This window comes from Rhamphochromis longiceps, linkage group LG4, assembly GCF_057381845.1.
Source record: "Rhamphochromis longiceps isolate RC_006_pf linkage group LG4, R_longiceps_female_GT1.1, whole genome shotgun sequence".
Taxonomy (NCBI): domain Eukaryota; kingdom Metazoa; phylum Chordata; class Actinopteri; order Cichliformes; family Cichlidae; genus Rhamphochromis; species Rhamphochromis longiceps.
In genome coordinates this window covers 2,290,104-2,307,444 of record NC_140560.1, presented here as the reverse complement: position 1 = coordinate 2,307,444, position 17,341 = coordinate 2,290,104, and the positions used below count along the sequence as shown (strand labels likewise).

General features: G+C 41.0%; 1 protein-coding gene across 1 annotated transcript; it reads left to right on the top strand.

Moving 5' to 3' along the window:
* The first annotated feature begins 13,745 nt into the window (after positions 1-13,745).
* LOC146670789 (E3 ubiquitin/ISG15 ligase TRIM25-like) lies at positions 13,746-16,639 on the top strand. The gene has a single exon (XM_085405057.1). It carries the CDS (start codon positions 14,737-14,739, stop codon positions 16,237-16,239), a length of 1,503 nt encoding a protein of 500 aa, XP_085261183.1. The 5' UTR covers positions 13,746-14,736; the 3' UTR covers positions 16,240-16,639.
* Positions 16,640-17,341: the final 702 nt, after the last annotated feature.

The window sequence follows — 17,341 nt, the reverse complement described above, 5'->3', positions numbered from 1 at the left end:
TTCATATGCGCATTCACTGAACCCCTCTTTAGTGAAAAATAAAATGTGATTTTTTTTACTGGTGCACAAAATGAGCCATGCACGTCATGGCGGAGGCTCTGCCGAACCCCTGAGACTGAGTCACTGAACCCCTAGGGTTCGATCGAACCCAGGTTAAGAACCACTGCCCTAATGTGACAAGGACTGCCATAGAAATGTAACAACAAAAATTGTTGGGTTGCCACAGCCTGTGATTGGCTTGTTCCATTTCTCTTATGCATTTCTAGCTATTTTTTGAAAATTACATTTTATTCATTATTATTCAAATCAAATCAAAATTCACATGTTTACTTTGATAGGGCTAAAACCAATAATAAAGTTACAGACCGTGCTTATATCAAACATGTGTATACTTACTGCACTTGATGCATTTTAACCATATATAATATATATTACAGAATATGCAGAAACGCCTGCATACGTGTAAAGAAATGGCTTTGATTTTGCCACCCCATTTGATTTCCATGCCACCAGAAGAAAGTTTCTCTAGATCCGTCTTACAGTACAAAGCACCTTAAGGTGATTGTTGTTGTAATTTTGTGATATATAAATAAAATTTAATTGAAAAAAATGGATTTTGTTTGTAAATATTCTAGAAAACCCTAACGAATGTTATTAGCTCACTATTCGCCTTGTACCGTTGCCCCACCCTGGAGCCAAGCCCCATGAGAGGGTGCCCGAGGGTGAGCGTCTGGTGGCCGGGCCTTAGTCCATGGTGCCTGGCAAGGCACAGCCCAAAAAAGGGACAAGGGCACATGTTCCTGCTGGCCCACCACCTGCAGGAGGTGCAGTAGGGTCGGGTGCATTGTGAGCCCAGCAGCTGCTAGGAGTGGAGATCCTGGCGGACCGATTCCCGGTGCCCCTGGTGAGAAGCAGCGGGCTTGGGTGGGTATCCTTGCTGCCTGTATGTTGGAGTTTCTTCCAGTGGATGAGAGGGTTCATTCCCTGTACCTCTGGGTCCTGGGTCCTGTTCATTGTCTGCGCTTATCCGCCGAGTGGTGGTTCAGAGTACCCAGCCTTCTTGGAGTCCCTGGGTGGGGTACTGGAGGGTGCTCCGCCTGGGGACTCTGTTGTCCTACTGGGAGATTTCAATGCTCACATGGGCAACGACAGCGAGACCTGGAGGGGCGTGATTGGGAGGAACGGCCTCCCGGATCTGAACCGGAGTGGTGTTTTGTTGTTGTCTTAGAAATGAACTTTTACAGCATGATTGGAATATTGTATATGAACAAAAAGAAGTTAATAAAGCTTATGAAGCATTTTTATGAACATTACTTGAGAAAAACTGTCCAGTAATTGAGATTAATAGGAAACACAACTATGCTGGAAGACCATGGATGACTAAAGGACTACAAAATGCCAGCAAAAATAAAAAAGAATACCCTATATATACCTATAAGCTCAATGTTTTTAAGAGCAGTGGAAGAGAAAGAGATTTATGACATAGTTAGAGGACTTAAGAACAAAACCAGTACAGACTGGAATGATATTGATATGGTAACAGTAAAGACAGTTATTGATGGTGTCGTAAAACCATTAAAATATATATTCAACTTGTCTTTTCAAAAATGAGTTTTTCCACAAAAAATGAAAGTTGCTAAAGTTATTCCCATTTACAAAACAGGTGAAAAGTATCATTTTACAAACTATAGACCAGTGTCAATACTCTCCCAGTTCTCTAAGATACTGGAAAAACTTTTCATAAAAAGATTTGACAGTTTTGTGGAAAAATATGAATTACTGACAGATAGTCAGTTTGGGTTCAGAAACAACAGATCAACAGCTTTGGCACTGATAGATTTAATGGAAGAGATAACAGAACGTGTGGATAATAAGAGGTATGCGCTCAGAGTTTTCTTAGATCTAAAGAAGGCGTTTGATACTGTTAATCATGAAATTCTATTAAAAAAATGGAAAGGTATGGTTTTAAGGGGAGTGGTTTTGGAATGGTTAAAAAGCTATGTAGGGAATAGGCAACAATATGTACAAATAAATGAATATAAATCTAATTTGATGCATATTGCTTGTGGAGTAGCTCAAGGTTCAGTATTGGGTAGTAGTTAAAAAAATGATCAAATTATAGCAGAGAAATGTGTAGGAAAGGCAGCTTTGAGAACATGCCCTGCTGGATCTGCAGCTCCACTGCACAGACATCGATTAAACCTGCCTAATAACACACATGCAATGAAAATCAGCTTCTTATCTTTCATCAGTGTTACATAGTGTAAATTTAACACACTTAAAGCCTGAAGTTGAGGAATAACTCAGGGGAGTTTCATGACAATAGAGTGACTTTTGTGAAAAGGAAAAAGATAAGCCAGTGATTAAAAGCCTAAAGTAGTTTTAGAATAGTGAATTGGAAGTGCTCTCGTGCTGATTGAGCAAAAGAAGTGATTACGGTAAAAATAAAAATAATTTAATCATGTGGTAATGTTTAAATATGCATTTCTCTTGTCAAGGCAACTTCTTGAGATATGACTCAGTATGCAAATGAGTTGAATGAGTGGTGACAAAAAAAAAGAAGGATTGAAGTTTCCTGTCGGGCCGTGTGAGTGCAAAGAAACATGTCTGTGACTGCGTGAGCAGAATTGCTTGGTAAAATATATAATGGTAACATACAGGATAATTAAATAGAGTGGTCAGGTCTGTGACTAAGTGCAGTCGTGCAGATCTGAAGAAGAAATTTCTAATTTAGTGATGACACATTGTTATAACGTGTTTAGAAAGTGCTTAATGGGAATATTACTGTTGTGCAAACTGCGCGGCTTTTAACAAGATTTTCTGTGTATTTCGCAGGTGAAATTATATCAGTTGACCTCAGACTGTCAGGACGCTGAAGAACCGAGGCCAACCACTGAGATATGAGGTGGGGAAAATTAATTAACAAATGAATGAGCTCATGTTGCTGAGGGTGGAGAATCTGATTATTTGCGTGGGAGTCTCCACTATCAGCAATATCTGGTGTGAATGCGTGTGAGTGAATGTGTGACTGAACTGTGATGGACTTATGATGTGGACTAAAGTTTTGACTGACTTGGCACTGAGACCAAGACTGGACCAAGGTTAGGATGAATAAATGTTGACAAACAATTCACCATGTCGGGAAGAGAAGGGTGGATGCTTTACTTTGCTATGTTTTGCTTTGCCAAGAGCAGGAGGAGAAGAGAGACCAGAAGGGAAGAGTGTAGTTTCACATGAGGGTGGAGCTGCAGACTTAACCCTGGGGCTGCTAACTTTGGGTTGCTGATGTTTGCTTTAAGGAAATTCTGTTTTATTGACTGGGCTTAGATTATGGTATCACATTATATTGTTGGGAAAATGCCAAATGCTAAAGGGGAGAAAATTTCTGATATTACTCAGATTACCATTAACAAAAGCAGGCCACTGTATAAGTCAGTTAAATTTTATAGAGTGAAATAGTCAGAACCAAAGCAATATTTAGGAGTTATATAGGGGATTGGTAGACTTTTCACATTAAGAATAGAGTTATGGGGGACTTCCGGTGTCATGGTGGCGAGAGTAGCAGCATAAACAGGAGCTCCTGCATCGATAGCTAAAATAATCCGCAATTCAAGAATACAATTCATTAAAAGCGACTTTCCCTTCAAGAATAATGAGCGGAGATAAAAATAAGAAGGGACGAGCCCCGGGCCAAAGCTTAGAAACGCGACTTGAGAGTAAGACATATGAAACACGCTCCAAGCAAGAGGGCGAGAAGATGGCGGCGGTGGCCGCAACATCAGCGCTAGGCCCCCTCAGACAAGTGGTGAGTGAAGAAGTGGCGGAGGGCATGCAAGACCTTAAGGCAGAGATGAAGAAGGAGCTATCGCTCGTGAGAACAAGTTTAAAAGAGGACATGAAAGCCCAAATGAGCGAGTTAACACACGAGATAAATCAACAGGTTACCGCCGCCACAAGCAGGATCGAGGAGGTGGGGAAACGTCTGGAAGAAATGGAAAGAAACATGGTAGGGAAGGAGAAATGGGACATTGGAGTGAGGGATGCCATTGTTACATTACATTACACCGGTTTTAGAATCGCTGCACTGGCTCCCCGTGTGTTTCAGGATCGATTTTAAAGTTCTTTTATTGGTTTTTAAATGTCTTAATGGTCTTGGGCCTTCTTATCTCTCAGATCTGCTTTTACCATACGAACCCTCGCGGACCCTGAGGTCCTCTGGTGCTGGCCTTTTAATTGTCCCTAAAGTCAGGACACATACTCACGGAGAGGCAGCTTTTCAGTGGTATGGTCTTCGTCTGTGGAACAGCCTGCCGGAGGAGCTCAGGGCCGCAGAGAACGTACATGTTTTTAAGAACAGGCTCAAGACCCACCTTTTTAATTTAGCTTTTACTTAGCGTTTATTTATTTTATGCTTATTTATTCTATCCTGTTATTCTATTATTAATTTAGGCTTTACCTAATATTTATTGATTTTATTCTTATTCATTTTTTAATCTTCTTACTCTATTTATATTTATATTTATATTTATATTTATATTGTATCCTGTTCTTATTTGTTTTATCATTTTACCCTGTATATATCGTATTGCGTCATATCTCCAGTGTTTCCTCAGAAGGCGCTCTCTGCACCGGGGCTGTGATCGACTGTGGCTGCTGGGTCTCTGGGGGTCCTCTCAGCCTGGCTGGGGGGCTCCTTGGCCTCCCTCCTGCTGTGTGCCCAGCCTGGAGGCTGCGGTCTGTGACCGGCTCCCGGTGCAGACGGCTCCCTGTGATAGTGTTTCCTCACTTGGCCCAGCCCAATTTTTACTCTTTAAGTGTGCTCGTGTGTGTGTGTGTGTGTGTGGGGGGGGGATATGTGTGTATTCACATCATTTATGTTAATGAGAGTGTGGGGAGTGAGTTGGAGGGTGGGGTGGGCTGTTTTTAACTATGTAAAGCACTTTGTGCTACATTGTTTTTTGTATGAAAAGTGCTTTATAAATAAAGATTGATTGATTGATTGTTCAGCTGCTGGATAACCAGAGGCAGCTCCAAGAGAAGGTTACGGATTTGGAGGGGCGCTCACGCCGTAATAACATACGGATATATGGCCTCCCTGAGAACATAGAAGGCACCTCCATGCTAAGGTATGATGATATCGGAGTTGGGGGACGGTGTGGACTTGGGCAGCGAGAAGAACCTAGGGATAGAGAGAGCTCACCGGGCGCTGGGAGTGCAGCCGCTGCCGGGGGCGCCCCCTCGATCAACAGTGGTGCGCTTCTTAAAGTTCAATATTAAAGAACAAATCCTACGCGCTGCATGGAAGAAGCCGGTATATATAAAGGAGAAACGGATTTTCTTTGATCACGACTATGCCGAAAACATACAAATGAAGAGAAAAGAGTATGGCCCGGTTAAAAAAGTACTTAAAGAAAACGCCATCCGGTTCCAGACCCCGCTTGCTAAAATGCGGGTTCATTTTGACTTGGGAATGGTCCTATACAATAGCGCGGAGGAAGCTGCGGCGGATCTAAGAAGACGCGGATACACGGTGGGACCGGTGGCCACAAGAAAGCCCAAAGGCATTACGGCGGAGATGATCAGCAGTATCCTACCGACAAGCGTGGTTGGGCCGCGGCGCGCCGGGAATACAGCTGATCTACGCGGGAGCGCACGGGAAAAGCTGAAGGTTTTCCAGCACACGGAGGACGTCGGTACGGAGGAGTAACACCTGTGCCCCACCCACCCCGTTTCGCTGTTAAGATGAACATAAGACCAACGGAACAACAGGTGCGCCGGGCTGCTGATCATTACAGGGGGGTATATGGTTGGATGGCCTCCTCCCCTGGCCGTGATGGAATATGGCACGTCGATCCCCCTTTGATCATAGAGTGGTGAGGGTCCGATGCAGGTGACTCACATGTTTTTTGTTTTTTAGTTTCCCTTTTTCTTTTAAAATAGGGAACGAGAGGGGCCCCACACTGTGGCATTTCCCCCAGACTGAGAGGAGAGAAAAAAAACCTCTCTTATGGAAGACCTGGTTTATTTGGTTAAGACAAGTTCTGTCTTTGTTCATGTGTGTTTATTATGTGTTCTGAGGGCTGGGAGTATTGTTATGTTGGTGCGGGAAAATAAGTTGGAAATACATAGAACATATGCGGTATTATAAGGTATTGTCTTTGAATGTAAATGGTATAAAGAATCCCATTAAGAGGAGTAAGATAGTTTCAAAGCTAAAAAGGGAAAAAATTGATATTGCATTTCTACAAGAAACGCATCTATCAAAGGAAGAACATGAGAAGTGGAAGAGAATGGGATTCAAAAATATCTATTATGCCTCACATAGATCTGGCAAAAAAAGAGGAGTGACCATTCTGATACCGAACAAGGTTGGTTTTGAGTTTACTGGAGAACATAAAGATAAAGAGGGAAGATTTGTGTTGGTGAAAGGGAAAATGGAACAGGAAGACGTCACGCTGTGTAATATATATGCACCCCCTGGTAGTAGTACAGGGTTCTTTAAGGAGATATTCAGTCTTATTGCCGCAGAAAGTGTTGGCACATGTATATGTGCAGGAGATTTTAATTTACTTCTCCATCCAAAATGGGATACAACTAGCCGAGACCGGAGGGGAACTAAATTAGAGAAACAAGTAAAAACAATGTTGTCTGAGTTGGGGCTTATAGATATTTACAAATTTACATTTTATTTAGCGAGACATGATATGTACTCGAGGATTGATTATTTCCTTACTTTTAGTAAAGATCTCCACAGAGTGAAGGATTGTATAATAGGACAAAGAGATTTATCTGATCATTCGGGACTAACTATGAAGATTGGGTTTAAAGCTAGCCCCAAAAACACCTTATGGAGGCTTAACACAGGTCTGTTAAATAATGACTTGTTTAAAAGAGAAATGGGACAGGAGTTAAAAACATATTTAGAACTCAATGACAATGGAACAGTTAATCCTACGATTTTATGGGATGCGGCTAAGGCATACCTTAGGGGTAAAATTATTGCAAAATGTGCAGTCCTAAAGAAGGTCAGAGCAAAAAAGCTGTCAGATTTGCAGGAAAATTTGGGAAAATTGGAACAATTGCACACCGTTACAAGGTGCCCCCAGGTATTGGAGCAGATGAGGCCGGTTAAACAGGAGATCCACAAAATTTTAAGTGAGGAAATTGAAAAAAAATAAAAATATAATAGACAACGGTGGTATGAGGCAGGACCCAAAGCTGCTAGGCTATTATCATGGAGTCTCAGGAGGCAACAACAGGAGAACACTATTCATAAAGTTCGAAATTTAAAAACAAATAAGATAACTAATAAACTCGAAGAAATTCAGAGAGCATTTGAAGAATATTACGCTGAGCTATACACACAACCGGACAAAGCAGATGAGCATAAGATTCAGAATTTCTTATCCAGCCTAGATCTACCATTTATAGGTAAGCAGCAGAATGAAAAACTCGTCAGAGAAATATCAGCAGAAGAGATTAACATTGGGATCTCAAAACTCCAGACTTTTAAAGCCCCAGGATGTGATGGATTTCCACCAGAGTGGTATAGGCAGATGAGGGAACCCTTAATCCCGCTACTAAAGGCCTCTTTTAATTACTCTCTGAGTGGGGGGGCGCTCCCACCATCGTGGCGGGAGGCGTATATCTCTGTCATACCAAAAGCAGGGAAGGATAAAACTGACCCCAGAGGTTATAGACCTATTAGCGTGTTAAATATAGACTATAAACTATTTGCCGCGATTTTGGCTAGGAGGTTGAGTACATTGATGCCCATGCTGGAGGATCAAACAGGCTTCATTGGTAACAGACAAACACACGATAATATCAGAAGGGCCATTCATATTATTGACCAGATACTTAAAGGGAAAACTGGAACAGTTCTCATTGGGCTTGATGCGGAAAAGGCATACGATACAGTCGGGTGGGAATTTCTGTTTCATGTGTTGAAGAGATTTGGGCTATGTGACAGGTTTATTCAGTGTATAAGAATGATTTATATGTCTCCAACAGCGAGGATCAAAGTTAATGGAAGCCTCTCAAATTGGATAACACTACAACGTGGCTGCAGGCAGGGCTGCCCGTTGAGCCCGCTGCTCTTTAACCTTTTCATTGAGCCGTTGGCTCAATGCATCAGAGAAGATACTCGATTGGAGGGGGTTACAACAGGGAATGTGGAAAATAAAATTTGCTTGTATGCAGACGATGTGCTGGTAGCGCTAGGAAACCCGGAAGAGGGAATTCCTCTGCTTATGGAAACACTGGAAGAATATGGCAGACTGTCTGGTTAGAGACTGAACATTCAAAAAACTCAAATCTTGACATTCTTCTTTAACCCCTCAAGACAATTGGTAGCAAGATATAGATTCGGATGGCATCAATCTCAAATGGAGTATTTGGGGATCCTGCTGAGAAAAGACCTTGCATTGTTATATGAAGTTAATTATAATCGGGTGAACAAGAAGATATATGAAGATCTGGAGAGGTGGTTCTGCGCCTCCTCGATCTAGGCAGCAGAGTTAGAGTGATAAAGATAAATATCCTCCCAAAGCTGCTATATTTGTTTGCAGCACTTCCAGTTGAGGTTCCAGCAAAACAATTTAGGGAGTGGGATATGCATTGCTCAAGATTCATATGGGGAAATAAAAGACCGAGAGTGAGATATGCAACATTGCAGCTGCCTGGTGAGCGGGGGGGCATGGCTCTACCGTGCTTTGAGGATTACTATCTGGCAGCCCAGATCAGACCTCTAGTGTGCTGGTGTAACTCTAAGTTTGAGGCAAAATGGAAGCACATTGAGCTTTCTTTGATGGATTTCCCAATACAGTCTGTTCTGGGGTCCCTTGAGAGTTTGCCACAGGCATATCAGATGCAAAATTTCTGTGTAAGTTTTTCCCTGAAAAAATGGGCAGATGTGATTAAAAATTTTGGTCTTAATAGGGAAATAGGGTTGCTGGGATGGCCAGCGTATCTCCCACGCTTCCTTCCAGCATTGTTAGACCATAAATTCAGGGAGTGGTCCAGGCATGGAATCACTGCAATCTGTAAGATGGGGAGCTGATCAATTTTGAGGACGTGTCAGATTTACGAGATCGGCAGGGAAGATTTTTATCGTTACCTGCAGGTTCGGAGCTTCTTCCAGAAGGAAATTAGAATGCTTGACGCAGATGCTAGTGGGGTGATCCGAATATTTATGGATGCTTATGGTGAGAACATTATAAGAGGTACTATAGGCAAAATATACAGAAGTTTTACAGCCATGAAAAAGACCTCAACAAGATATGTCAGTCATCGATGGGAAAAAGAAGCAGGTATAACTATCTCAGAGGGAGATTGGTTGCGGATGTGGAAGAATGTGTTGTCTACCACAAATTCTTTAACATGGCGAGATTTTGGATGGAAGAATTTAATTAGATTCTTCATCACACCAAAGCAGAAATCCAAAATAAGTGGTTCAGGCGCTTCATGCTGGAGGGAGTGCGGGGAGGTCGCTGCAGGTTGCTTCCATGTCTTCTGGTCATGCCCTAAACTGAAGACCTTTTGGGAGGAGATTAAACAAATGGTGATGGATGTGCTGGAAGTAACACTGGACTTCTCCTTTAGTACCATGTACCTTGGGAATATCCCTGAGGATATAAATAACAGAGACTCATACTTACTGAAAATAGTTATGGTTGCATGCAAAAAGGCAATTACTAGGTGTTGGTTACAGACAAGCCCCCCCACACGGAAGCTGGTCATAGACATTATTAACACAATTCATCATATGGAACTGATTAGCCTCTCACTGCGGCTACAGAAGGAGAAAGGAGAGAGACTTTGGGAACGATGGGATCGTTATACGTCAAGAGACTAGAAACTGATACCTCTGTGATGCAGAGGGACAGCTACGAATTTGTTTGAATGGAACATGCACCTGTGTAATATGTAGTATGTGTAAGTAAAACAAGGCGTTGTGTATTTTGGAATATGTGAACATATGTGACTGTGTTGGTTTCCCTTGCCCTCTTTAGTTCTGTATGTAAAATAAGATGAAAATCAATAAAGAGAAAGTATTAATAAAAAGAATAGAGTTATGGAATAACAAACACTGGTCCAGGGGACCGAGGGTTTTTCCCTTTAAAACAGTAAATTATTAAAAGAGCACAATCGGTAAGGGTATGTGATACGAGGTGGTACTGGAGGGAAACAGGAGCAAAGTAAGGAAAGTAAAACACATTTTGGTTAGCTCTGATAAAGTCAAAATTAAAAGAAGTACCATGACACGCAGAGGATCGAGGTGAAATTAAAAAGGTATGGAAATTTTGTATGAAGCACATGACTGATAACTGTTTTAAGTTTTGTTTCTTATAACACAGATTGGATCATAAGTGGGGAAAACTGAGTTTCAAATGTGAAGTTCAGGTTAACACACAGGTTTGTTTCTAGGCAGTTCCGAGGATGCAGGCTCTGGATGGAGCCAGGAGTTCAAAAGATTTAACATGATACTTAAACTGATTTTATTCCTTAACACAGGTTTGTTGGCAAATATACTCGAGAGGAGAATTGCTGAGGTGTTCTGAGAAATAATATGATTAACCTTTTTCTTTTCTTTTAATTTCCTAATTGTGGTTTTGTTCGACACATGGAAATGTGTCAAAAAGGGTGAGTTTTAGGTCTAATGTGGAACAATGGATTATATGATCATTTTATGACTTTTTGTGTGTTTGATGATTTAAGTATGGTAAAACTTAGGCAGAAATCATTATTTTCATGTTTAAACCAAAGGATTAGAATAAACTGAATCCTTTTTAGAAGATAAAATGCCGGTGTTCATAGGAAGCTGAATACCACACTCAAGGGGAAACTGTGGGGCGGCAGCTTGAATAAAACATATCCTTTGGTGAAGGGAGGGAAGATGTTAGGATTGAAAATGTTTGATTTCTTTTGGATTTCTAGAATAAGCGTTTATTATCATTTTTCATACACACATTGCAATTGTGCTCATAGGAGTTCCCACTCAGTCTTGTGAAGGTCATAAGCTTTGTTCAGTGTGACTGTCTGGATTGAAATATCGTAGGAAAGGGATTTAGAGTGCTTAGGGGTGAATGCAAACATGCTTACAGACACAGACATGACGTGGACCTATTTTTAGGGTAGAGGTGAGACATATGTTGCTTGTAACTGCATTTGTGCCTGTAAAAATAACAGTTTTGTACAAGACGTGCTCGAGATGTTCCAGAGATAAGGGTGAAGAGAGCAATGACAGAAAACAACTGGAGCGGAGGCGGGGAAATTGTCTCTTTAAGTGTGTTAAAGGTTGTCAAAAAAGGAACTGTGGCGACTGTCGCTAACTGTAACTTTTTGCATGTTAGGTATCTGCTTGAAGCAAAAAGGGGCGTAAACCCTGATAGACAAAAACCATTTGAAGTGTACTTTCTAGTGGAGATCTATGCTGATATGGTGATGGTGTATATCTTCCCCTGGGTGTGTCGAATAAAATTAAAAGCGTCGGTTACACACATAAAGAACATGGAGATTAAATACATATAAAGGATAGAGCCCAGAACATGATAGTTTGAACTAACTTAGGACAATTTAGATAACAATTGATGAACATATTAGAATATTGAGGCGTAGCAGAGAGAGGTGTTTTCGTTTTCTGTCCTTTACAGAAGAAGGAGCAGATTCCAGAACCACAGCAAAACTACGAAGGGGTAGGCGAGACTCCAGGAAGGATCAGTCTGAACGGATCAGGCCAAGAGAGAGGGACACGGATGTGACCCAAAAGAAGCACAGAGAAACCTCTCAGAAGAGCAGTTGTTTAGATTGCAAAGAAGATCAAAAACTTGTTACACAGAGGTTATAATGTGAGCATAAAGTAATGAAGAGTAATGAGAGGGACTTTAGTAATAGTTTGTAGGATTTTTATGTTATGTAAATTGCCCAAAAACAGTGTAAAGGCCGGATATGCGCTACCCGTTAAAGGGGGTGAAGAAAGCAGGAGTAAATTTTTGAAAGAGGAAAGAGTGACAAAAGTGATGTAGGACCTTTTACCAGAAAAATCTAATTATATCTGTTTTTAGTTCACAGTAGTTATTGAGGGAGTCAGTTAATTAGGTTAACTAATAAAATTAGTTAAAAAGGGGGTATGTCACGAAATAAATATATATTCTTAGTGCTTATTTTCTGATTATATTGTTTTATGTATTTTCATAAGAGAGGCCTTTGGAAACCAAGCCCAGACGAGACAAAAACTAGGTCAGAGGGTGACAGGTCGCCCTGGCAACAGACTTTAGAAAGGGGAAGTTTAGTGCAGAGCTGTAGAGGAAATCAGACACAAAAAGAAAGAGGAACTGAGTGTGTGTGACGTGCTGCAGAAATATAACCATGCTGGCTGAATGCAGTAGTCTTTGTGTGTTCAGGCCTCCAGAAATGTAAAATAAAGATAATTTTTTAAACTTTGACCACTCTGAGTCCAATCTTTTTCTGCCGCCAAAAGAATTCAAAAGAACTGAATTTAATACTACTATCTTGAACCGAAAATCCAAACAAAATAATAACAATTGTCTTTTCTATTGTTTATTGCACAAATAAAACATTGTACCAAAAAATATGTCCGTAAAAATTCCCAAAGCCCAATTATATTTAGGTTTATAAGTCCTTCAGTATATAGGCTCTCAGGAAGAGATACAGATTCATCTGCTGTGCTTGGTGGAAGTAAGAAGTTCTCTGACATTATAAGGCAACACAAGCTGAAAACGGCTTCATCACAGGTATAAGGTCCTCTCTGTTGGCCTTCTTGCTTACAAGCATCCACTGCCTCCCGAGAAACCTCTTTCAGATGATCCTGTCCTCCAATGAGATGAGAGATGGTGTACATGAGAATCGGACGCCCACTTGGAGCAACTGCATTTCTGCTTCTGCGTATTATGTGGGTGTTCCACATATGTGCAACTTGCTGCAGCTCTTCCTATTAAATATTAAAAATTAAAAAATCTCATATCAGTAAAAGAACACATTTCTCTGGGCTCAACATGTTACCCAAAAGCACCACACAGTGACAGTCAGAAAAACAGAGTTTATCAAAAATACTCAACAACAAGAATAACAGTGGTAGACACGTGATACTGTGGAAAATTTTAAGTAATTATTAAACGTGAATTGTTTTAGACATTTTATGTTTCTGGCCAGTGAAATATGCATTTTTTTCATATCCTGAACGCAGTGATAATAATAGGGATGGTGCATGGTGGGTGTTAAAGCAAACTTTTTATTCTCTCTCCGTGTCTCTCTTTCTCTCTAACACACACACACACACACACACACACACACACACACACACACACACACACACACACACACACACACACACACACACACACACAATGACTCATTCAAAGAATATAAACATGGTTACATACCTCGATGACGTTCAGGCATGTAAACAATATGAGCTGCTTGTCCAAAAAACATCCAGAAAAGCAGTCATTGTCTTTTAGTTCCTGGAGACGATTTATCCAGTGCTGAGCATGATGTCGTCTCAGAAAGGCCCACCAGCTTTCAATACGCTGATTGTGATTGCTGGACCCAGTAATAAAACAGTTTCTGACGTTCGGATCCATAGTCCATCGCAAGAATCGTTGCATCTCGGCCATTATGACATTTTCTGTTCCCAAATCAGAGCGAATCCTAACAGGTGTTCCCATCCTCTTTTCAACTTCTGCTATGAAATATCCAGCAATGACTTTGGGATCATTGTTTGTTGAATAGGCATGAAGCCAAATCATAACTCTTGAAAAACCACCAATAGCTCCATTTATACAGATTCCAAAAGGCTTCAGTTTGCCATAGGAGTCAACATGCCACATGAAATTTGGTCCAGGATTTGTTATATACATCGCATAAGGGCCAAGATATTTCAGTAAATGTCTCACAGTACTCTGCGTGACAACATAACCTGCCTGAATGCAGTTCAGGTGGTGTAGTTTGTATCCATGGAGCCTCCCGTGTTCCTCCAGTTGATCAATAAGAAATCGTGCTACCTCAATCGAATCGGACTCATTCTTTCTCCTGTACAGTCCCATGCGTTTTAGGTTTCTTCTAAGTGTCCGCATGCTTATCACAATACTGTCCAAACTGCTCATTAACAGCAAAATCTCCCCATGCCTCAATCCAAGCATAAAATAGAACTTAATTCATTCCAATAAACGAGCCATTTTCTCGCACTCTGATCTGCACTGTCACCCACTTCACTGTGTTTTATGGTAATATATCATGTTCGAACAATACAATATGTTATAACGTGAAAACTTTATACGTTCGTACAATATAATATTTATATTGTATGAACGTGATATTATGTTGTTCAAACGTGAAAAGTATCTTGTTAGAACAATAAACTTTTCACGTTATAACGTGATATACTTCTATTTTTCTTTTCTTCTGTACCTTCTTCATGCTCACATAAAGAGGAGGGACTTTGCGCTTCCTTTGTACCTTTGTGTTAATTGTGCGCTGTTGCTTTAAGAGACCAACCCTCGCTGGATTACTTAAACTAACTTTCAGATTTCCAGACCGTCAAACTTCTGCAGTTTTATATCATCCAGCAAGAAGACTTGTGAGTTTGACCTGCTTAATATCCACGCAGAATAAAGGAATAAAGCTTTCCTGTGTTCTTCCAACCGACGTTGAGTGTTTGAAAAGAGTTGGATTATTGAGGCGACAACGAGCTAAATTGCATTTAGCGTCCCGGAAATGGCGCAGCGAGAAAACCAGGTGAACCGAGACAAACTCTGCTGCTCGATCTGTTTGGATCTCCTGAAGGAGCCGGTGACTATTCCCTGTGGACACAGCTACTGTATGAACTGTGTTAAAAGCTACTGGGATGAAGAGGATCAGAAGGAAACCCACAGCTGTCCTCAGTGCAGACAGACCTTCACACCGAGGCCTGCTCTGGTGAGAAACACCGTGATAGCAGATTTAGTGGAGGAAACAAAGAAGACCGGACTCCAAGCTGCTAAAGCTGATCTCTGTCATGCTGAACATGAAGATGTGAGCTGTGACGTCTGCACTGAGACAAAGCTGAAAGCTGTCAAGTCCTGTCTGCAGTGTCTGGCCTCTTACTGTGAGCAGCACCTCCAGCCTCACTATGAATCCTCTGCCTTTAAGAAACACAAGCTGGTGGACCCCTCCCAGCAGCTCCAGGAGATCATGTGCCCTCGCCACAATGAGGTGATGAAGATCTTCTGCCGCACTGATCAGCAGTGTATCTGTTATCTGTGCTCCATGGATGAACATAAAGGCCACGACACAGTTTCCACTGCAGCAGAGATGAGCGAGAAGCAGACAGAGCTCAAAGAGAGACAGCAGAACATCGAGAGGAAAATTAAAGAGAAAGAGCAAAGTGTGAAGGTCCTGCAGCAGGAGATCTCTGAGCTGAGGAGGAGAAAAACTGAGCTGGAGCAGCTCTCTCACACAGAGGACCCCACCCAGTTTCTACACAACTACACCTTGGTGTCACGTCTCAGTGAAGCTCCAGACTCAGCCAGAATCAATATTCATCCTGAGAGCTACACCGAGGATGCAGCAGCAGCTGTGTCAGAGTCCAGAGAGAAACTGCAGTCCAGTGTTGAATGGACCATAACTGCTGTTGAAGAAACTCAAGGGGATGTTTCAGACTTTGAGTCAGAGCCCAAGACCAGAGCTGAATTCCTAAAATATAAATGTGAAATCACATTTAACCCAAACACAGCACACCAGCGTGTTGTGCTTGGGCCTGGCTTAAAAGCAAAATATAGTCATACTCAGACAATCAGGCGCTATGATCACACTGACAGATTCACTGACTGGCCTCAGGTGTTGAGCAGAGAGAGTTTCACAGGACCTTGTTACTGGGAGGTGGAGTGGAGCGGGGATGATGTCTTTATAGCATTAGCTTACAGCAGTGTAAGCAGATCAGGAAAAGAGAGTGCTTTTGGAAACAATAAGAGGTCATGGGCGCTGGAGTGTTTCAGTGGCGGTTATACATTCAGACATTCAGGCAGCAGCACTTTCATTAAAGGTCCACAGTCCTCGAGAATTGGAGTGTTCCTGAATAAGGGTTTAACTAATTACATTTTTCTGTCCTTCTACAGCGTCTCTGAAAGCACTCGAACCATGACTCTTTTCCATAGCTTCTGTACCCGGCACTATACACCACTCCTGGTTGGGCTCGGTGTATACGGTGGTAGCGCTGAAATCTGTGAGATTTTATGTTAAAACGATAAAATTCATAAAATCATTCTCTTATGCAACAAAAAGTAAAGAAGCTTCATGAACAAGATAGTCACTTATTTGAAGGTAAAATGTCTTTGTTTTATACTTTTTCATGTTATAAGTAGTGGATTAGTAAAAACTGGCAAATGATAATTCATCAGTTCAATCTTAGAAAATAGCACATTTTGTACAATAAAGCTTCATTTCTCTAAACATACTAAAGCATATTTTTAAATCTTTTCTGATTCGTGTCAGACTTCTGATAATTGAAGATGATCACAAAATTCCTGGATATTTTTGTTTGCATTTCATTTCAATATTGTATGTAACAGATTAGATTGTAAAACATCTCAAAAATAAAACTTAATGTCATGTGATGCCATAACAGCTTCCTGTCTGCTGATGTTGTTTAGTGTGGATTATGTTTTTGGGGGGAATATTTCATCCATGGAGCGTGAGGTAAATTGTTTCAAAACAGTGTTTTAGTTTAAATAACTTTTATTTGATTGTCTCGTATGGCCAGTGTTTTATTGTCTAGCAAATCAGTAGCAAAGGCAGTGTTTCTAAAACCTCTAGAAATTATGAGACAACAAAAAAGTATTTATCATAAAATCCAGTAAATAGGAGAAAACTAACAGCAGGACCTGTGGAGAGTGTGGGTGTTTTTCTTTCCTACCTGATACAGAGTTTACTGGTTTTACTCAAAATTATTTAGTTTCCAGTTTCAATAAAGTTTTCTCCATTTGTCTGGTGCGGTGCTGAAAACATGCTTCAGAGATTTTGGTCCATATTGACATGATGGAGTCACAGAGTTTGTCAGCTGCACAACTCTGATGTGAATCTTCATTTTACCACATCATAAAGGTGCTCTATTGTACTGAGATCTGGTGACTGTGGAGTCCATGTGAGTGCAGTGTTAAGAAATAGAGAGATTTTTAATGTGTATCTGCTCATTAGATTGTTTTATGTACTTTAATAATGAAGGCTTGTAGAGCAAGGCCACTTTTGACTCACAAGCTAAGTGCTCAGCCAGACTGAAAAACAGGAAGTTTTAGTGCACAGATATATTAATAGATAAGACACAGAAAAGAGGAACTTTTCCATA

Bases quoted from the DNA above. Each gene is read 5' to 3' on its own strand.
- LOC146670789 (XM_085405057.1), top strand. From the start codon at position 14,737: ATGGCGCAGCGAGAAAACCAGGTGAACCGAGACAAACTCTGCTGCTCG.